This window comes from Miniopterus schreibersii (genome assembly GCF_964146895.1).
Source record: "Miniopterus schreibersii genome assembly, chromosome: 17".
Classification (NCBI taxonomy): Eukaryota; Metazoa; Chordata; class Mammalia; order Chiroptera; family Miniopteridae; genus Miniopterus; species Miniopterus schreibersii.
The window spans coordinates 43936841-43958466 of record NC_138117.1 but is presented as its reverse complement, the minus strand read 5'-3'; the positions used below and the strand labels follow the sequence as shown (position 1 = coordinate 43958466).

The 21626-nt window shown below is 54.7% G+C and overlaps 1 protein-coding gene across 1 annotated transcript; it reads right to left on the bottom strand.

The window, feature by feature from the left end:
• Positions 1 to 2110: 2110 nt before the first annotated feature.
• SPATC1 (spermatogenesis and centriole associated 1) lies at positions 2111 to 17637 on the bottom strand (the record flags this gene model as incomplete). Its single annotated transcript, XM_081116919.1, has 5 exons — positions 2111 to 2451; positions 8684 to 8823; positions 8951 to 9478; positions 9576 to 10352; positions 17403 to 17637. 5 exons carry the CDS (start codon positions 17635 to 17637, stop codon positions 2122 to 2124), a joined length of 2010 nt encoding a protein of 669 aa, XP_080973045.1. The 3' UTR covers positions 2111 to 2121.
• Positions 17638 to 21626: the final 3989 nt, after the last annotated feature.

The window sequence follows — 21626 nt, the reverse complement described above, 5'->3', positions numbered from 1 at the left end:
TCAGGCCAGGTGGCGCCACCTGTGTGAGGACAGAAAGGTGCGGGAGACCCCGGGGAAGGACGCGGGCGGAGGTAAACCGCGCTTCCACCCCCGAAACCTCGTCGGCTGTTGGAGAAAACCGAAGAGAAAGCGGAAGGGACCCCGGCTCGAAGCCCCGCCCCGCCCCGCCCCCCCCCAGGCGGCCTGGGGGACCCTGGGCCGCCGGGCGGGAGCGGAGCCGGGGCGCAGCCCGCACCGAGGGGAGGGCGACCCTCGTTGGAGCGGGCGCCGGTCGGGTCAGCGCCGCAAGGGGCGTTCCGCGAGCGCGGCCTCCGGCGCCCGCCCTCCTACGCGGCCGAGTGGCACTGCCCCCGCCTTCCTGCTGCCGGACTTCGGGCTCTACCCCGCCCCCACTGCCGCCCCAGGGGCTTCACGGCCAGGTCTTGAGTCGAAAGACACGTCCCTCAGCGCCCACGGAGCCCCCCAAGGCCGGCGCACAATAGTGACGGCTCTGTGGCCCTGCTCCAAGGGGCGTCCAATCTGGGGGGCAGGGCCGTTGGCCCCACCCCACCCGCTGCTCCCCGCGAGGGCCGGCGGCCGCTGCGCCACCTGCGGAGCCCCCCCGCCCCCGCCCCGTCGGGCGGCCGCCCGGCGCTGCGCCAGCCCGTTGGCGTTGCTGGGACCCCGCCTTCTAACCGGAGCTGCGAACCAGTCCCTACAGCGCCCTCAGCAGGTTCTTAAATTGCCCTTCACCAGGACTGGCAGGGAGGTGGGGCTTCTGGCCCCCACCTCAGCTCTTCAAGGAATCTTGACCCCCTTTATTTATTATTACTTTTTTAATTTCTTTTTTTTAATCCTCACCTTCAGAGAGACAGGGAGAGAGAGAGAAACACCGATGAGAGAGACATCCATTGCTTGCCTCCTGCACCTGCTCCTGCCCAACCGGGACTGGGGACGGAGCCTGCAGCAGAGGTACAGGCCTGACTGGAATCGAACCCAGACCTTTCAGTCTGCCGGCCGATGCTCTACCCACTGAGCAAACTGGCCAGGGCTTGATCCCCTTTAGAAAGTAAGGTCTGGGGCTGGCTATGTTCATGGCTGCTTTGCTACAAGATCTATACCCATAGGTTTCTACCCCGCTTCCCCATCCCAGGAGTCTGGCTTGGTCTCCTGAAGTAGCAGGCTTGGAAGTGGGGGGGCAGAGTGGCAGGGCCTCTGGGGTGAGAGGGCCCAGCAACCCCCCACACACCTTCCCTGCACCCCTCATGGTGGCTGACATGATTCCTGTCTGAACCCAGAAGTTGGGGCTTCCACACAGCCATCCCCCTCCCACTGCTGTTACAGCCTTCTGCCCATCCAAGGGCCTCGCTACCTACACTGTCCTCCTGTCCTCATGCGTGCCCTCACAGGGACAACGATGCTGGCCTACACCCTTTAGCTCCTGCACCACTCACAAGCCCTTCTCCATCAGAATCTACAGGTTACTTCCCGGTGCCCCTCCTACCTGTCCATTTCTCTCCTGCCTTCCTATCCTGTCTGTGCTCCTGGGCTCTGCCCCTGCAGCAGGTGGGGTCTGGTCTTGGCACCCTTTGGAGCCTCCTCTGTTTCCTGGGCCACCCCATGCCCAGGTCTAAGTGAGGCTTTCTCCTGGTTCCCCTCCCTCCCTCTAACGTCCCCATGCCTTCAATGGGGGTTGAGAATATCCACTTCATCTGTGCCTTGTCCAGAGGGAGGAACTCCCACACTCACATCCCTGTCTCCAGCACCCAATCTGCCTTCTGCTCTGTGCCCAGGGCTCAGCTCCATGTGTGTCACCAGTGCTGCTGGCACAGCCACAGCCCTCCCCTGCCAGCTTGGCTCCTTCTGACTTCCTGTTCTTCCTCTCCAAGTCTCAGGGGGTCCCGCTGCTCCCACTGCCAGGACAAGAGAGCCTTGAGGCTCCAGAACACCCCCTCCACCAGACAGCTGCCCCAGGGTGGGCAGGACTGATGGGGGGGTACAGGGGGGGCATTGGGAGTCACCCAAGGAGGCAGCACAGCCAGGAGTGTGGGCAGGCCCAGTGGCCAGCATCTGTGGGAAGCTTTAATGACTATACATGTGGAGTGAGGCACAGTGAGCCTAGGCTGGTGGGGCAGGCAGCAGTTACCAGATGAACATGGGCTTGCCGTCATCGTGTGCCAACTGGCTGAGGCAGGAGAGCAGCAGCAGCGCATCGGTGAGCATGCTGGGGTGCACTGTCTCCACCAATACCCGCTGCAGGAAGTCGACAGTGTAGGAGCCGCCCTCAGACACGGCCAGCTCAGGCCGCTCACGTAGGATGCCATAGGCATTCACCAGCTGCTCCGTCAGAGCCGGATGCACCCGCCCATTGTAGCCCAGGCTCTGCAGTCGGTTCATGATGCTCACATAGCGCTGTGTAAGTGTCTGGCACAGCTCCTCATCCAGCTTGTGGTCACTGGGGTTCAGGGAGGCCTGAGGGAAGACGGAGGAGATACCACCAGGTGAGGGGCAGAGGTTCCCTAAGCCCCATTACTTGTTCCACCACCACCACGGATTCGGGACTGAGCCGTGAGGAATTGAGAACAGAGAGCATGGCTGAGAGTCAGGTTGAAGGCATAGTGATGGCGCTCCTGATGCCCCCAGGGTTGCCTGATCCAGAAGACACCACTTGGGGCTTTCCCAGGCTTTCTCCTGGCTCCCTGCCCTTCCTCTCAGCCTCCTCTCTGGGCCCCTCCTCTGTACCCTGCACAAGCCCTGTCAGACTCACTTCTCATCCCTCATGCTGACATGACCACCCCAGGCCTAGAGCCAACCATGCTCTGTCTCAGCACTGGGGTCCTCCTGTCCCTCAGGTGCCTGCTCCCAGTGCCTGGACCTGGGGACTGGCAGAGACTGGGTTGTCTCCACCTATTTTTGTTGTTAACCCTCACCTGAGTATATTTTTTCCATTGATTTTCAGAGAGAGTGGAAGGGAGAAAGGGAGGGAGAGGGAGAGAAAGAGAGAGACATGAATGTAAGAGACACACATTGATTGGTTGCCTTCTACATAGGTCCCAAATGGGGCAGGGATCAAACCTGCAACCCAGGTACATGCCCCTGACTAGGAATCGAACCCGTGACCCTACACTCTAACTGCTGAGCCACACCGGTCAGGGCTCCACCCACTTCCTCATCACCTATGCTCCCTAGCACAGGCAGTGATTGTCCTTCCACAGCATCTCACCATGAATTCAGTCTCTCCTCTCCACCCCTCTTGCTGTGGCCTCCTGGACATGTGACCTTGAGAGTCACACAGGACACCAGGCTTAGAGGGGCCTTGCACTCAGCTTAATGCTCTGCTGTAGCCCTGTATTTTCATTTGCACTGAGTCCTGCAAATTATGAACCAGTCACAGGTGCAGCTGTCCCCAGACCTGCAGAACTAAGGGTCTGAAGTGGTAGTGGGATGGGGTGTCTCCCTGCCTGAGCTGTTCTGTGGTTCCCACTGCTCCAGCTCTTGGGTCCAGGGCCAACCTACAAGGTTATGATCTGGCTCTGCTTGCCCCCTTCCAGCCATTCCCTAGATGCCTGCCAAGCTAGTTCCTTATCTGTTAGGAATGCCCAGACAAGCTGCTTAGGCATCACTTCCTCCAGGAAGATCACCCTGTCCTCTCCTCCCCAGATGGTCATGTGAGCAGAGCACTGGGCCTGGCTGGGCTCAGCTGAAGTGACCCCTGACCTCTTGCAGGTGAAACTAGAGTTCTATGCTCAGCTCTTCGCTTCCTGGTCAGCACTAGGACAGGCCTGTCTTCCTGACTCCAGCCTCCTCTTGGCCCTAGAGTCTTCTCCCTCCATTTGCCTATTCCCAGATCCCAGCAGGAAGAACTTCAGGAGCTCAGCCAACATTGTAGGGTAAGCAAGTGAACCTGTCATACCAGGATGGCATGGAGCACTGTGGGTAGACAGTTGTAAACCTCGGCACATGTGGGGAGGAAATCCATGGCCTGCTCAGCCCAAGGTAGTGGCTGAGTTCCTGTTGTGCCCGGCCTGGTGCATAGATCTCATGACTAGAAGTTCAGGGAGGAGCAGACTGAGCCTATCCTGACAGGGTGCTAGGCCCAGGAGAGCAGTGTGGGCTGAGAGACAAGGACAGGGCTGCCCCAAGGAAGTGACCCTTTGAGAGTGGGGGGGAGCAAGTGGGGAAGAGCAGGACAAGCACCTGGGTCTGGGAGCCGCGGGCATGCCTGCCTCCCCCAGGCTTGAGAAACAGGCAGAGCAGAGCAGGAAGAAAGGCCCTGTCCTAAAGGAACAGAAACTCCTGGTGGGCTTTGTGGTTTTAAATGCTCAAACTGACCACTGTAGTGCGATGGACAGAATTTGGCAATAGAGGGCAAGGGCTGTGTTCATACATCCTGCAGATATTCTCCATGGCAGACAGGAGATGTGGCAGACACACAGGGCTGTGGCTGCTCTAGGATGGCTGGGTTTCCCCACCAGCTGTTGAACAACAGAACCCTCTCCCTCTGCCCTGGATCTTGTCTCACCATCCACTCTGGCTGGTGTTCCCACTGTACCAGTTGTTAAATATTTTGAATACTCCCTGCCCTAAATGCTTTATTTATTTATTTATTTATTTAAAGTATGTCTTTATTGATTTCAGAGAGAGGAAGGGAGAGGGAGAGAGAGAAACATCAGTGATGAGACAGGTCATTGATGGGCTGCCTCCTGCACATCCCTGCTGGGGGTGGAGCCCAAAACCCAGGCATGTGCCCTGACCGGGAATGGAACCCTGGTTCATAGGCTGACACTCAACCACTGAGCCACACCAACAGGGCCCTAAATGCTTTATTTAAAAGCAAGAGAGATGTAAAATAAAATGACTAAAGTGTTCAACCTAAGAAAGAGAAGTAAAGCAAATCTAAAGGCAACAGAAGGAAAGAAGTAATAGAGCAGAAATGAGGAAACAAAATCGAAAGGATCAATAGGATCAGCGAGACAAAACTGGGCAAAGTTGACACTGCACAAAAGAGGACAGGGTCCTGGCCTTCCCTAGGTAATGAACCCCCCCCCCCAGACTGCTGCAAGCCCTTATGTCACTAAGTTTGAGCCAATGGGATGAGACTAGGACTGTGAGCTCCGCCCCTGGGCCCCATTGCAGGACCTTTCTACTCTGACAGGTGCCACAGGCCACGGGGTGGGTAGCAGGGCCCAAGGACCCAGTGGAGAGATAAGTATCTGGCTTAATGAAGCCCCTGCGTTTTTGTCACAGCAGCTTGGCACAGGTCTCTGAAGCTAGAAGTCATAAATAACAGCAAACAGCATCCCAGTGCATTTAAAAACACCAGGGACTGTTGTGATTTATGATCAGAATATCTTCTCTCACATTTTAATATGTTAAGAAAAAAGGGAGAGGGGGAAAATCATGGGATCATCTCATCAGAGACAGAAAAACATTCTAAAAAATTCAGTATTTGTTCATGATTAAGAAAAAAACCCTCAACAAATGAGGAAGAGGGAAAATTTCTTAATCTGATGTGGCAGATAATGAACCTGGCTCACCTGGTTTCTGTTCTAGTGCCCTCCTTAACTCTAAGGAGCTGGAAGCTAAAAATCACCTTTTCTAGACTCCCCTGTGACCTGGGTTTCTGCCATGGTGTGTCTACTAGGAAAGTCCTTGGTGTGCTGGCATTTTTACTGGTTGTATAGCAAAGGAGCCCAACATTTTATCCTCCCTGGAGCTTCTGGGACGATGCAAACGTTCATAATAAACCCCTTTCTGCTTACATCAGCTCAAGTGGATTCTGTTATCTGTAACCAAGAACTGACACATCTGGCAAAAAGCCTGGACCACACATCATACTTCACGGGAAGACTTGAAGTGCATGTCCCTAGTCAAGTCAGAAACAGGATGAGGTTGCCATATTATCTGCTTCTCTTAAATACTGTACAATATGATCATCTGCATAGAAAGCCAAGATGGTAATATGCAAGCTATGAAAACTAGTAAGAGGGTTTGGTAAGGTAGTTGGATAACAAATCATTACAAAAAAATAAAAAACATTCTTGGCAGGCCAGTGAGTGGGACTCTGGAGAGCATCAGGGAGCACCATGGGCCCAGCTGGACATAGGGTACCACCCTCAGTTACCCTCACCAATGCAGCTGGACTCAGGGTCTCCTAGGAGTACGGTGTCAAAGGAAAGGAGCTCAGAGCATCCCCCATAGGGCAGAAAACCTTTGCAATTGGGTAGAAGTGGTGACAGGCATGAACACTGGGACAGTTTTTAGCAGGGCTTAAAATGTGGATAACTATCTTCAAACTTATACAAAAAGACTGCTAGGTTTAGAGATAAAAGTCATTAAGTCCTGGGTGGGTGACATCGAAGAGGGTATAGGGGGGATAAACGGTGTCAAGAGACTTGGGGTGGTGAACACACAATATAATGTGCAGATGATGTATTATAGACTTGTACACCTAAAACCTACATCATTTTATTAACCAATGTCACTTCAAGAAATTCAATAAAAAAGTAAAAGAAATAAAACCAAGTAAAGTAAAAAAAACAACAAAAAACAGTTAATGAGTCCTTATTGAGAATAGGGCTCTATTAAAGCTTAGAGCATTCGTGAAGTCAAAACCCTGGCTTGTACAGGATTGGGCCTAACCAGGTTCAGTGAGTCTGCATATAATTTCAAGAATCTTGCCCAGCAGGGTGTGGCTCAGTGGTTGAGCATCGACCTAGGATCCAGGAGATCATAGTTCGATTCCCGGTCAGGGCACATGCCCAGGTTGTGGGCTTAATCCCCATTCGGGGGCGTGCAGGAGGCAGCCGATCAATGATGATTCTCTCATCATTGATGTTTCTCTCTCTCTCCCTTTCCCTTCTTCTCTCTGAAATCAATAAAGATATATTAAAAAAAAAAAATCTAGCAACCACCAGCATTGGGGATCAACATGCAGAGAAAGCAGATATTCCGATGAAGGGAAACAAAAGGCTTGGCAAAGTGGAATCAGAGGCAGATAGAAACCAACAAATGGTCCAGCTGAGCAGGCAGGGCAGCCCTGACACCAGGATGCATATTTATGATCCTCAGATATGACCAGATGTCAGTCACCCTGCAGTAGGCCTGCAAAGGGTTGGCCCAGGGGTGTGTGCCCGGGTCTCAAAGGCAGGTTCTGTGCACATGGGCTCCAGTGAAGCTGCCTCTCAGGAGCTTGGGCACAAGCGTTTGATCCTGGCAGTGCCTGTCATTGCTGATGGAAGGTGAATGGGGCCAATGCCTCTGGAATTGCTAATGGTAGCGGTTGGGCAGAACGACCAGATGAGGATTGTGGTAACTGCCACAGGCTTCCCAGAAGTCGCCAACATGGTGGCGGAAGCACTGGCTCAGGAGGTGATGAGGCTTACATACATTCTGCTTTCCTCTTCTGGCCTCTTCTTTAAAGAGTTGCCACCTAGTGCTGTAACTTAAATTCCACAGCATAAACAATAATTCACAGAGGACCCGGGAACACAAGACTTGCACAGCAAAGTCCCCCATTGAAGGGTGGTATGCTTTCATCTTCTTCCATTGAAAGGGGTATTTTCAAACAATAGGAAATTTCTTTACATGGAGATATTAATATATACTTTTTATATGGACTAGACTTATGCTTATAAATAGATGTGTCCTTGCCAACTAGATATCACATGCAGCATTTTAGAGATATAAATAAATATTATGCTTCTACCACGTTATCTGCTGATTTTTAAACAGCCATGGCCAATCTGCACTCGTGACACAGTAGTGGCCTCAGTGGTCCTGGACAAAAGTCAAGGGTGGTCAAACCAAACATGACCAAAGTGGCCCAGTGATGCGAGCAGCAGAAATGACAGGTGTGTAGGAATAACCAACATGGTAAAGATGCACAACTTCTCCCATTTAATCTATAGATCAAGGCGAAACTAAAAATGTGAACTAGGCTTTTCCTGGAATTTGATGGACTAATCCTGAAATTCATATTGAAGAATGAAGGGCCAAGAGGAGCCAAGAAAATCTGGAAGAAGAGAGATGCTGTGATGAGAACAGCAGGGAGCCAGGGATGCCCCCCACCATGGGACTGGGAGAAGGGACTGGCAGCTCATCTCTGCCACCCACCCTCCAGCCTTAAGCAAGACATGGACAGTACAGATACTAAAGGACGAGGTGGATAATTCCGACCACATTGAAATTAAAGACCAAAGGCACCTTAACAAAAGGAAAAGACAAGCTCAAACCTGGGCACTGCGAACACACTGTGACCAAAGTTATTCCTGCCCAATCACGCATCCAGGACTATGGTGCACAGACAGAGATGGCCTAGGAGAGGTGGCCAGGAGCACAGAGGGCCATTTCCCAAACGAAGCCCACATGCACACCCCCTTCCAGTCTGGGGAGGGCCCCTGGGAGGCCATTGCAGTGGCAAAGGGGGAAAGCCCAGACCTGACCATGCTCAGACACTCCCTGCCCTGTTCTCTGGGGAGTCTGTGCAGCTGGGACCACAGGCTCCTGCTGTTAGATGCTCTGGACACTGCTGGATACTTGAACTGAGCACAGTGCTTCCTCCATTCCAGGGTGCCCTTGAATTACACTGTGCTCACCTGGCTGGAGTACAGGGCCCCCCAGTGATCCCTCAAGGGCCAGCATGCTCCCCATTCCAGCCAGGGGCAGGCCCTCTGGCTGTGAGTGGGAGACAGGCACTACACACCTGGATGATCTTCTCGGGAATGTTGGAGACAGTGAAGCCATAGAGGCGCACGCGCTCTGGGAAAATGCTGGACAGGATCCTACGGTCTAGCTGGAAGGCGATCTCCCCCACCAACCTCTCCAAGGCCAGTTGTTTCGGCTCTGAGGACAGCAAGGGGTGGAGGGAGTGGGCAGTGGTGCGGTCCGAAGCCCATGCCGGTGCCTGGGTGGGGGTTTCCGAAGGCAGCAGGAGCCCCCAGACAGGAGTAAACCCCATTACAACACTGACCTCGGGGGCTGTCAGGGAACTTGTTGGTCTTGCGGTGAGCCAGCTTCCTCTCCAAGTCCAGAATGCTTTTCCGAGATATTTCAGGGCCCCGTGGGCCCCGTATGTCGTTGACAGAAGCTGGGGAAGATGAGGTTCGGGGTGGGGAGTGGGGGTTGCGTGGAGGTGAGTGGGGAGTGGGTGAAGGCCGGGTTGGGGAGTGGTTTGCTCGGGTGGGGGAGTGGACAATGTGGGTGGTGCCCGAGGGGCTGTAATTGTTGGCAGCCTGGGGGGCAGGACCAGGGGCAGAGGGGAGGACTGGGATGGTGGGGGAGGCAGTTGGGGTGGTGGGAACAGGGGCAGGAGCCGCTTGTCCCTGGTGGGCACCCGGCTGGGTCCGGGCATCTGAGGTGCTGTAGGAGAAGGCCGTGATGGAGCTGGGCCTGCCCACGGTGCCAGCAGGAGTGGAGGTCTGGATGGGCCCACCCACGAACGTCAGGCTGAGGGACTCGGGGTCCTGAGTCGGCAGGGGGTGCTCGGTGGAGAGTGGGACTGGTGACAAGGTGGGGCAGACAGGAGAGGAGGAATATAAGGGCTGGGCAGGACTAAGGACTGGCCTCGCAGGGCCCCCTCCCCCTGCACCAGTTACCTTTGGAGGTGGCAGCAGGTCCTGAGCCAGTCGAGGGATGGGGTCCAGAGGGGTATCCGCGGAGTGGCTCTGCCAGCCGCACCCTCGGGGCCTCCGATTGTGCTAGATTGCTCATGGGGTTGGCCAGAAGGTTCTGAGAAACACCTGGAGGGGCAGTCGTGGAAGTGAGCAGGGGGCTCATGAGGGGGCTGCTTGGAGTCAGGGGACCCGTAGAAGGAAGGCCCAGGGAGCTGGCCAATGTGCCAGCTGGGGACACTGCCATGGGGTCGCTCAGGTGGCTGTTTGGAGTCAGGGGGCCAGTTGAGGGCAGGCCCAGAGAGCTGGCCAATGTGCTTCCTGGGGACACTGTCATGGGGCCGTTCAGTTGGTTGTTTGGAGTCAGGGGGCCAGTTGAAGGCAGGCCCAAGGAACTGGCCAATGTGCCTGCTGGGGACACTGCCATGGGGCCGCTCAGGTGGTTGTTTGGAGTCAGGGGACCAGTTGAGGGCAGGCCCAGAGAGCTGGCTAGTGTGCCTGATGAGGGCAATGCCATGGAGCTGGCTAGATGGCTGCTCAGGGGGCCAGTCAGGAGGCTGGCAAGTGCACTGTTCTGAGACATGGGCCCTGGGGAGGGCAGCAGTGTGTTGAGAGGGCCCATCAGGGGGCTCACGACAGGGCCTGCCGCGGGGCTGGGTTGTGGGCTGTTTAGCATGTCGGCCAGGGGCGCCAGAGCCATAATCCCCACTTCTTCCAGGACAGGTTCATTTGCTGCGGCCGGGGACGGGGGCAAGAAGACACCTGGGGGACACAGAGAAAGCACTGAGACCCCAGGTGGGCCCCTGGGGGAGAGGGCTCTCTCCCCACTGTGGCAGGGCCTGGACCAAGGTGCCCTCCTGGCTCTGATGAGCAGACCAACCTCTCTGATCCTCACCTCTTAGGTGGGACCCCAGAATGGGGTGTGGCCCCTCTGAGGGGCCTCTTTTCTCTCAGGCTCACTTCTCTAAACACCTGCTCCCCAGGCACAGGGACCTTCCACAGCTGCCCACCCCTCAAATGTGCTCACTGCACTAAGCTGCTCAACCTTTTACCAAGGAGAGGAGAGTCTCCTGGCAGCTGGACTCACAGGTGGCCAAGGTGACCCTGTGGGAGGAGTGGGACCAGGCCTCCTGACCTCTGTCCTTGCAGGGACAGCTGAGCCTCACAGGATGGGGGATCCTCAGGGAGGACAGAGCTAGAACAGGTGTGAAGCTTCATGTGGTGCTAAAGATGTGCCTGACCCCTGCATGAGGCCCTTGCCCACCCAGGAACAGTGCATGGAGGCACAAGAGCTAAAACTACAATGATTAGAAGACATAGCAGTACATCTCCATGCCTTTGAATTAGGGAATGGATTCTTAGATATGACACCAAAAGCATGAGCAACAATAGATAAGTTGCATTTAAGAAAAATTAAAAGCTTCTGTGTTTCAAAGAACACTATCAAGAAAATGAAAAGACATCTCACAGAATGGGAGAAAATATTTGCAGGCCATACATTTGATAAAGGACTTGTATCCAGAAAATACAAAGAACTCTCACCGCTCAATAATAAAAAGACAAATAGCCCAATTTAAAAATTGGCAAAAGGATTGGCCGGTGTGACTCAGTTTGTTGGAGCATCGTCTGGTGCACTGAAAGATCGCTGGTTCCATTTCCAGTCAGGGCACATGCCCGGGTTGCGGGCGTGATCCCCAGTCAGGGGCGTGCAACAGGCAGCCGATCAATGACTCTCTCATCATTGATGTTTCTCTCTCTCCCTTTCTCCCTCTCCTTTCCTCTCTCTGAAATCAATAAAGATATATTTAAAAAACAACAACAAAAAAACCAAAACCCTAACCCCACCTAGAAGCTACAACAGAGATAAACCTTGAAAACATTTTGCTAAACGAGAGAAGCCAGTCACAAAAGCCACAAGTATCATTTTGTTTACATGGAATGTCCCGAATAGGCAAATTCACAAAAACAGAAAGTAAATTAGTGGTTGCTTGGGTTTCTTTTTGGGGTGATGAAAGTGTTCTAAAATCATTTTGTTTGTACATATCTGTGAATATAGGAAAAACCATTGAATTGCACACTTTAAATGGGTGGATTATATGGTATCTGAATTATATCAATAAAGTTGTTATATAAAAAAAGATTCACTGGGGTAACAGACAGTAGGATTGCAGGAAGGACTTATTCATGGTTCAGGGGCCAATTAAGTGCACTCCTGGGTGGCACTGCAGGGTGTGTGTCCACTGCTTCGGGGCAAGACTGTGGTGGCCTCAGCCACAGACACAGTGTTCATAGGGTTTTCCACCCAAATCTCAGGAGCAGCCTTGCCAAAATTTCTGGCTGGGCATAGGGACACGACTTTGGGGAACAGTAGTAATACTTATGCCTGGACACCAGGTGTGAGCAGGAGTGTTCTGAGCTAAGAGGTGCCGGGAGCTAAGCCTCTGTTTGTCCCATAGCTTTGTGCTCTAGTGCTTAATATACCAGGGATTGTTTTAACCTTTTTGTAATTTATATTTAATTGATTTAGATTTGTGAGTTGAAATCTTCCTGGGTTTTAGTACAGTATCAGAAACTTAAAGAGAACTTTAGGTTTGCTGCATTTATATGTTTATGTGTAAGAATTATTTAGGGTCTAGGAAGTTTTGTTTGTTACCTCCTACAACTCAAGTTGAAACGAAGAGCAAATGCTTTAGATTTGTAAATATAGTTTACAGTGTTTTCAGTTTTTTAACTGAACTGATCACTCCCCAAGTGCTCCCGCGGGGCTGCTCGGTCCTTTCCGCGAGGCCCGGGCTGTGGGGCGGCCGCTCGGCCCCCGCCCTGGCAGCGCGAGCGAGTCGGGGCGGCGCCTCCACGCCGCCTCCCCCGCCGTCCGCCCGCCCGCCTCCCGCGCCGCCGCCCCGCCCCTCCCGCGGCCTCTCGGGCCTCGGAGACCCTGGTCCACGCAGGGACAGAGGGGGCAGCCAAGGCGGCCCCCGCCTACGCTAGTGGCCAGAGGGGCCTGGCGCGGGGCCGGCCCCGACCGGCGCAGACCGAGCGCAGGGGCGGGGCCCGAGTGCGGGGAGGGGGCCCCGCCTCCGAGCACAACTGCGGGTCCGAGGCGGGTCCTGATGGCTGGGGCCCAACCCGGCGGAGTCAGCCTACTGGCCCCCACCCGTTGCGGGGCGGAGCCCCGACGACGCCGGCCCCGCACGAAGGCGGAGCTAGGGACGGGGCGGGGCTACCTGGCGGGCGGGGCTCGTCGCGGGCGGGGCGGGGCCCCAGCGTCGGGCGGGAAGACGTCCGCCCCTACGCCCAGGACTGGGAGCGGCGGCTGGGCGCCCGGAGGGCGGGCGGTTGAGCGCAGGCGGCTCCAGTCCAGGGTTCCAAAGAGGCTGAGGCAGCCGGACGGGGAGCGGAGAGGGGACGGGAGGGGGCGTCTCCGGGGAGACGGGCCTTGGGCGGGGCCGGCGTCCTGAGGGAGATGGGTCCTGGGGGAAACGGCGCGAGACGCCGAGGCCAGAGGACTGCGCGGGTGTCCGGCGACTGGAGCGCGGTCCGGCCCACCGGCCGTCAGCCCCGCCCACACGCCCCGCCCACATGCCCCGCCGTCAGCCCCGCCCACATGCCCCGTCAGCCCCCGCCCACATGCCCCGCCGTCAGCCCCGCCCACATGCCCCGTCAGCCCCGCCCACACGCCCCGTCAGCCCCGCCCACACGCCCCGTCAGCCCCGCCCACACGCCCCGCCCACATGCCCCGCCGTCAGCCCCGCCCACATGCCCCGTCAGCCCCCGCCCACATGCCCCGCCGTCAGCCCCGCCCACATGCCCCGTCAGCCCCCGCCCACATGCCCCCGTCAGCCCCGCCCACATGCCCCGCCGTCAGCCCCCGCCCACATGCCCCCGTCAGCCCCGCCCACACGCCCCGTCAGCCCCGCCCACATTGCCCCCGTCAGCCCCGCCCACCGCCCCGTCAGCCCCGCCCACAGCCCCGTCAGCCCCGCCCACAGCCCCCGTCAGCCCCGCCCACATGCCCCGTCAGCCCCGCCCACATGCCCCGTCAGCCCCGCCCACATGCCCGGCCGCCCTCGCGGGCTCGCGGCGGCCCCGGCGCGGCGGCCTCTGCGGTCCTTCCCGCCCAGCTCGGCTGCCCGCGCGCCCCGCGGCAGGGCCGCCCCGCGGCAGGGCGCCCAAGCTCGGGCTGCCAGCCTGCGGCCGCCAGGCGCTGCTGGGGAAGGCGGGCGCCGCCGCCTTACAGTCCACGGAGGCCGCGGCGCGGGCCCCGGCTCATGCCTTCTGCCCCTTCCACTCTGCCCAGACCTTCCCCGTCTTCCTGCCCCCACCTTGCTCTCAGAAAAAGACATTTTTACAGAGAAAGTGGAAGCCATGGTCTGGAGTCCTGGGCTTCCCACCTGGCATCCCCCAGCCCCCTGCCCTTCCCTGACTGGCAGCCTCCTCGAGGCTCCGCGTGGATGTCTTGTGAGTGTCTTAAAGTCAGTTTGTCCAACGTACAACTCCTTTCCTTCCTCCCAGGCTGACCCTGGGCAAGAGCACAGAGCCCACATACTACACGTCCAAACAGTTCAATGTGACCAATTAGCTAACAAAGTGTTAAATTATGTTCTGCCTTCCTACCTGACAAACCTTTCTAACAGCCTGAAAGGTCAGCTTTGAAAGGTCAGATTCTGTACTCCCTGCAGTTCTGTGCCACAATGTGGTGGCTTGGGAACTGCTGCCCCCACCGACCCTCCCCTTGCACCCCTTCTTCCCATCTGGGCGGGAGGGCCTGGCACACTGCAGGAGCCGCGGTTCCTCCCTTGCTCCTCCAGGGCGCGGGCGGGGCTCTGGCTGCAGGGCCCGGGAGGGGCCGCTGTGCACCAGTGCAACGCACGCGAAGGGTGGGCCCAGAAAGAAGAACTGAAGCTCAAGCTCACTAGAGCAAGTCGAGAGTAAGAGCCTAAACCCACCAGGAAAGCCAGTCACAAGGAAAAGAGCAAGGGGGATAGGCAGGGTGAAGAAGGGGCCAGGGAAAGCTCCTCTGAGGCCACTGCAGACCGAGTTCTGCAGACTCAGGAAATGGCCCCATCAGCCACCCAGCCACCCCGGCCGGAGCAGCAGACACATTCTGGACTCCCACTCTTTCGTTCCTCACATCCAAGCAGCTAGTTTTCTTACTAAATTACTTGAATCAATTTTTCTTTTTTAAGTCCTCATCTGAGGATATTTTTTCCATTGCTTTTCAGAGAGAGTAGAAGGGAGAGAGAGAGAGAAACATCAATGTAAGAGAGACACATGGATCAGATGCCTCCAGCACAAGCCCCAACCAGGGCCAGGGATCAAGCCTGCAACCCAGGTACATACCCTTGGCCAGAATCAAACCAGGGACCCCTCAGTCCAAGGGCCGATGCTCCAACCGTGGAGCAAAACCAGCGAGGGCTTCAGTAAATTTTTCTTCACTGCTAGTTCATGCCATCCTGTCCCACCTGGATGACCACACCCCTCCCCCATACATCACACACACTAGCACACACAGCATAAACACACTCACACATACATATCACACACAAAACCACACATTCACACAGCAACTCACAAAACAGTCACATACACCACACACGGTGCATTATCACGTACTCACACCGCACATTTCCCACACTCACACAGCACACTCAGACCACACGTACCACTCACATACTCACACACATTTTCATATGCACACACATCACACACCCGTCACATACCTACACCACATACTCCACGCACACCACACAATACACATACACATCACACCATACACTACACATTCATGAACCACACATACTTGCGCAAATTCACATGCTCACACAACTGTGCTAATGGCTGAGGCAACATATAGGTGACTCATATCACACATGCTCATACCCCCCCACTCAATACCTACACCCATACCCTCTCACACGCTCCATATACAACCTACACCCCCACAGAGCCTGATCTATTAACCTGATAGATCACTGATCGGTTTCTCATTTCTGCATCCCCAAGTCCCGGCCTTTCACAAGCTGCTCCTTCTCCTGGAATGCCCCTTGCCCCCTTCACCACCAGCTGGGCTCACCTCCTCCAGAAAGCCTTTCCTAACCCCATAAGCTTGACCCTTCAGGAATTGGAAAACCAGAAGTGGTCCAAGAATTTTATTAAGAATCAGACCTAAGAGGAGAAGGCTTGCTTGGTTAGCCTGGGAGTAGGAAACCAGAGTCTAGTTTCTTAAACTGTGAGATTGCTTAAGTGCCGTACCTCCATGTGCGTATTAGTTCTGTTGCCCTGTCTGTTGTCTCGGTCATTAGCAGTTGAACCTTTCAAACAAAAGGGGCCTGTGTGCTTGTGATCAGTAAGGGGGACTGTTAGACTGGTCCCATGCCACAGCCAAGTTGGATGGTAGGAAACCCAGTGGGTAGGTAAGCGGGGGAGACAGCTTTCCAGAATAAAGAGAAGAAGGCATTGAGCTGGAAGTGGAGCAGTGGGGAAGGAGCATAGACCTGAGGGCTTTAGCATCCTGGTGGAAAAGACAAGTGCTTAATCAGAAATGTGTCCAAATAGTTTGGAGTGAGCTGAGTTCCAGGGACTCATTGGGCCTGCAAGAGCTTCTGAGGGGATCTCCACTTATAGTGGAGGGCTGAAGCCCACAGTGGGCAGGCTTGCTGGGGGTGCAGGGCAGGGCCTGAGAGTCCTGGAAGCAGCAGTGATTAAGTTGAGCCAGGGGGGTCAAAGGTGATCTTGGAACTCAGAGAAGGGTTTTCAGTTCCAAATGCCATGCAGAGGTTCAATGCCACCTGTGACCTTTCTGGAACAGCAGAGTGTCAGGGTCCACTGCCAAGCTATAGAGGAGGCTTAAGTGGCAGAGACTGAAAGAGCGGAGCCCTCTCAGGAAAGGAGGTGGTTTCACACTTGAGTGTGAACAGAGTGGGGCCCAGCAGGCAGAGTAACAGGGCAAGAAAGATGTTGTAAGGGAGGCGGAGGGGTGTGGATGTAACAACCACTGGCATTTCATCACCCCCTAGCCCTATATAACCATCACCAACACACTGTGACAGCCACTGACTCCTGTTGCCACACCCTGGGATTTTGCCACCCCTAGAAATTCTCCCTCTAGTGTCTTCAATGCCAACCACTTTCTGCCTACAGTTTTCCATTCTTCTGGCACCTGCCTTGTTCCTGTCACCACATTCTGCTCTGCAGCCTCTTTGGCCTCCTGGACTCTGAGTGCCCTCCTGGCTCAGTCCCTAAGCTCCGGGTCTAACTCTACAGGTCATTACTTCAACTGCTCTTCTGCAAACACCTGTAACTTCTTTGCCCATTCTTGTCTCACCCAACTCTGTAAATCTCCAGCCCCAGGTTTCTGTCACACACTAAATCCCAAACCTCCAGCTTCAGTGCTAGTTTCTGTTCTTGTTTTCTAGACTTGGTTTGTCAGTTGCCTACTGACCATCTCTGAGTGTAGAGTAATAGGGGAGAGGGACAGGGCGCTGAGGTGAGGGATGGGGGAGAGGGGTAGGAGGCTGGGGTGAGGGACGTGCCAGACCCAGTAGGCCAGCACATTTGGATTCTAGAGCTGGGAAATTCTGTCTATGGAGCTGCTGGGAAGTTCAGCTGTGGGGAGGGGTGTGGGCTGGGGCTCCTACCAACAGGTGGATGGGACTGGTGCCTAGTTGCCTTTTTATCCTAATGGTCCTGAGTCCTCACCCTCCCATCCCCTCATAGGCCACTGTCATGCTACTATCTATGTCCTCCCCATGACTCCCAGACCCCACCACACACAGTCTCCTCTTTGGTGCAGCCTCACCCTTCCCTTCCCACTCTCCTTGAATTCAGGCCTCTTATAGTTACCCTGGCGTTGAGAAGGGCCGGCTACTGCCTCACCAAGCCCGCTGGTGAGCCCGCTGATGCCCAGGCCACCCGCCTGTGTCTTGATCGCTGACTTGAGCTCATGATTCTCCCGAATGAGCCGCACCAGCTTCTTCAGTTCCTCATTTTCCCGCACTAGCCTCTCGATCTGATGCCGAAGCCCCTCATAATTGGTGAGTAGAGACATGCCCCAGGGCAGGGGGAAGAGTGCGGCCCACTGGAGGGCACTGCACCTGGAGGCTGCCCAGGGCCCCGGGCCTTGCCCGGGCTGGAGGAGGGCGCCACAGTTTGCAAGTTGCAAGGCTGGTCCAGGGGGTATTGTGAGGTCAGAGGCTGTCCAGACAACTTTACTCTCTAGGTGCCCCCCCTGTGAAGCTTCCTCTCACCCATGGCAAGCCTAGAGGGCAGTGATTCTCCTGCAGATGTGTTCTCTGTCCTAGTTCTTACCTGGCTGGCTGTCTGGTAAGCTCTTTCAGGCTGTTTTACTCTCCGTACTCTCTGTATGTTGAGAGCAGGGATTGTGGGACTCCCAAAATTCAGCAAAGGGCCTAGCGCAGTGTAGGTAGGTCATCAGTGAATATCTGTTGAATGAAAACTCATCACCATCCTTTCTGGCTAGGTTTCCCTTTCCTTCTGATCTTGGGCAACACTCAGGTATAGCCTGTCAGCCTTCTCCTGGGGACATTCTATCTTGGACACCTGGACACCTGGGCAATCCTTTCTTTTGACCCCAGTGTTCAGAGTCTTTCTCTGACTGCCAGACCGGGGGCTTCCTTGTCCAAACACCTGGCTCCCTATAAGTTGGAGTTTCCATTTCTGGGGACTCGAGTTCCCCCCTTCCAAATCCCCCAACAGTGCTTTCTCTGAGACCATATCTCTATTTTCTGGCTCCTTGGTTTTTCCTGACTCTAGTCGTTCAAGAATTTGACCCCATTCCTCGTTAAGTTCTAAGAACTCAGATCTCTGAGTCCTGATTGCACTTCCATTTTTAAGTGCTACCTACACAGAGAACTTTGTGGGCCTGACCTTGGGAGTCAAGTGAGGCTGTGTATTCATGATCTCCACTGGCTCTGTGGGTATCTGCTCTCAGACAGAAGAGGATTGTAAAGTCCAGGTATAAGCCAGAGGGCACACTCCTGGTAGGAGGGTGGGGTTGAGAAAAGGTTGAACATCAGCCAGAGCTGGGGTCAGTCTGAGGAGCATTCTACCTGGACCTCACAATGGGGGGGGTGCTTGCTCCCACCCTCCTCTGATGCCCTGGACTGTAATCCTGGCTGAGTCACTCTGGCCCTGGGAGCCAGTGCCTAGATCTCTTCAGTGGAGCAGATCTCTGCTCTGCACCCTCTGCTCTTTATAGAACATCTCATCTCTGCTGGGCTTTCCTCCAGCGGGGGAAAACGGGCTTGCCATTTAGCCTTCTCAGTCTTCTTGCTCCATCCAGTCTTGCCCCACTGGCGGCCTCTCCATGGGTTGATGCCATCTTTACCATCTGTGTTGGTTCAATTTTATGTGTATGTTTGGCTAGGCTATGGTGCCCATAGCCTAGTTTGTGTGAGGTATTTTGTGGATGTGGACAATCATTTGGCTTTAAAGGAGATGACTCTCAATCACATGGGTGGGCTTCAATCAGTTGAAGGCCTTAAATGCAGAGGTTTTCCAGGGAAGAAGGAATTCTTTCTCAACACTGTCCTAGAAATACCATCTGAGTTTCCAGCCTGCTGGCCTACTCTACAGATTTCAGACTTGCCAGCTCCTACAATTGTATGAGCCAGTTCCGTAAAACGAGCCTTATAATAGATAAGGACTCTAACTGATGCACATCTCTATTTCCCTGTGTACTGTGCTTCTTTCCTCAAAATATGTATTGAGCACCATGTGTCAGGCATTGTGTTAGGAGTTGGGGGTTCAGAGCTTGTCAAATTCTGGCACTATCCCTTCCTTCCTGACTGTACAGTATAGTGGGAGCAGCTGTGAATCCAGTAATTACATGTAAATGTCAAATGGCCATGGTGATGAATGCCGTTCATGTTGTCTGGAGAGGGCATCATGGGTAGGTCAGACCCAGTCAGCTCAGGGCAGTCTCCCCTGAGGAAATGCCGATCGGATGCTATGGAGGGCTCTTTGGTGTGAGAACAGCCTCTCTGCCAAGGGCACAGCCTGTGCATAGGCTGTGGGGGGTGGCCTCACTGAAGGAACGGAAAGGGGCTGACACTGGGTGGGGCAGAGGAGGGGATCAGACATGTGCTGGGGAAGGACACAGGGCCCAGGCTGTGGTAAGGCCCTGTGGCCACAGGGCTGGTGTAGATCTTCATCCTAAGGGCCTTGGGAAGCCCTTGAAAGGCTTAAGGGAGGGAGTGTGGGAGTATACTGAGGGGAAAGAGCCATGCGGTCACCTGAGCAGGATACGAGGGTGGCTCTGATGCAGATGGTGGAGAGAAGTGAGCAGAGTTGATGAAAGTTTAGTAGGTACTGGCGGACTGGTCTCGGGCATGGTCTTGGGCAAGGATGGCCTAGTATTTTCTGGTATGGGTGCTGGAGCTGCCTGGTCACTGTTCACCCCGCTTCTTCCTCCAGCCTCTCCGCAGGCCTGCGCTGCTCAGAGGAGGCCCCCGGGTTCTCCAGCACTCTCAGCTGCAGGCCCTGAGCCCCTTTTCCTTTCTTTTTTTATTGATATGGTTTTATTAATTTTTGTAAAATTTATCTTTATTGTTAAAAATATCACAGATGTCCCTTTTGCCCCCATTAATTCCCTTCACCCCACATTCACCCCACTTCTAGGCCTTCCCCACACTTTTGTCTGTGTTCATGTGTTATGCACTTATGCATATAAGTTCTTTGATTAATCTCCCCACCCACTCCCCCACCTCCACCTTCCCACTGAGATCCCTCAGTCTGTTCCATGCATCTTTTTTTTTTTTTTTTTAAATATATCTTTATTGATTTCAGAGAGAGGAAGGAAGACGGAGAGAGAGAGATAGAAACATCAATGTTGAGAGAGTCATTGATCGGTGTTGGGAGCCGGTGACGTGTCTGGACATGGTCCACGTAGTCTGAGGCTCTGGAGCCAAGGACTCAATCCTCCCCAAAAGTTCCCGTTAGAAGCCGAGATAAAGATAGTTACCAAGGTCTGAGCTCATGCAGGTGGCAGAGTGTTTACTCTGAAAGAGCATTCATATGGCCTTGAAGGAATGTGGGGAGGGGTGCTATTCAGCAAAATCAACAGTGCCTGTATAAATTGAGCTGAGAAAATAAACTCGGGGCTGGCAGCTGCAGCAGTCACGAGCTGCAGTCCTCCCGATCCCATCTTTTTTGTGTCTGTCTTTTCTCCATCCTCACCCCTTCCTCAGGACCGTTTGACTCTGCCAGCAGGCTCCGGCAAGTGGCACCCGAACAGGGACCTGAGAGTAAGGAACCGGTGAAGGACGTCGCGGAAGGGACGCGTCCGAGAACAAAAGTAAGAGGTTGGTGCGCGACGATTTACAGTCGGGAGTAAATAATCTTGGGACAGGGAAATAGTATAGAATTGTTCATCCAAGTGCTGAAAAATATGCTTAAAGCCAGGGGAACTAAGGTCACTAGTGCACAGATATTTAAGTTTCTTAGCTTTGTAGAGGAGATCCGTCCCTGGCTCCCCCAAAGAGGGCACAGTTAACAGGGAAATGTGGCAGCAGGCTGGAAAACAGCTGCAGACGCATTGTTCGCTCCATGGGCCCTTGGAGGTGCCGGTAGAAACACTTTCCCTCTGGACCCTGATTAGGGACTGTCTAGATCTTGACCCAGAAAGCAAGCGGTGGGAGAGAGCCACAGAGGACGGCGGTCCCCGGGGCTGCGGCTCCGGAGGGTCGAGGGGGGCCTCTGCCTGAGAATCCTTGTCCCCCGGCCTTAGAGGCTTTGGCACAGGTTGGTGGGGTTGTGAGGATGGCGATGAGCTCTGTCCGCGGGACAAGGCAGACTTAGAGGACGCTGCGGCTCGATACTGCGAGGAGGATGAATGAATGGCTCATGGTAATGGAGGAAAAGCCCAAGGAGGAAGGGTCTGGAGGGTGGCTGGGACATCTAGAGCAGCTAATGCAAGGGCTACAAGAATGGATGCAAAAATTGCATAGCTGACTACAAGGAGGCATCCTAAGAAAACACCGCAGGGAACATCAGAGCAAAACTGTCTTTTTAGAGCAG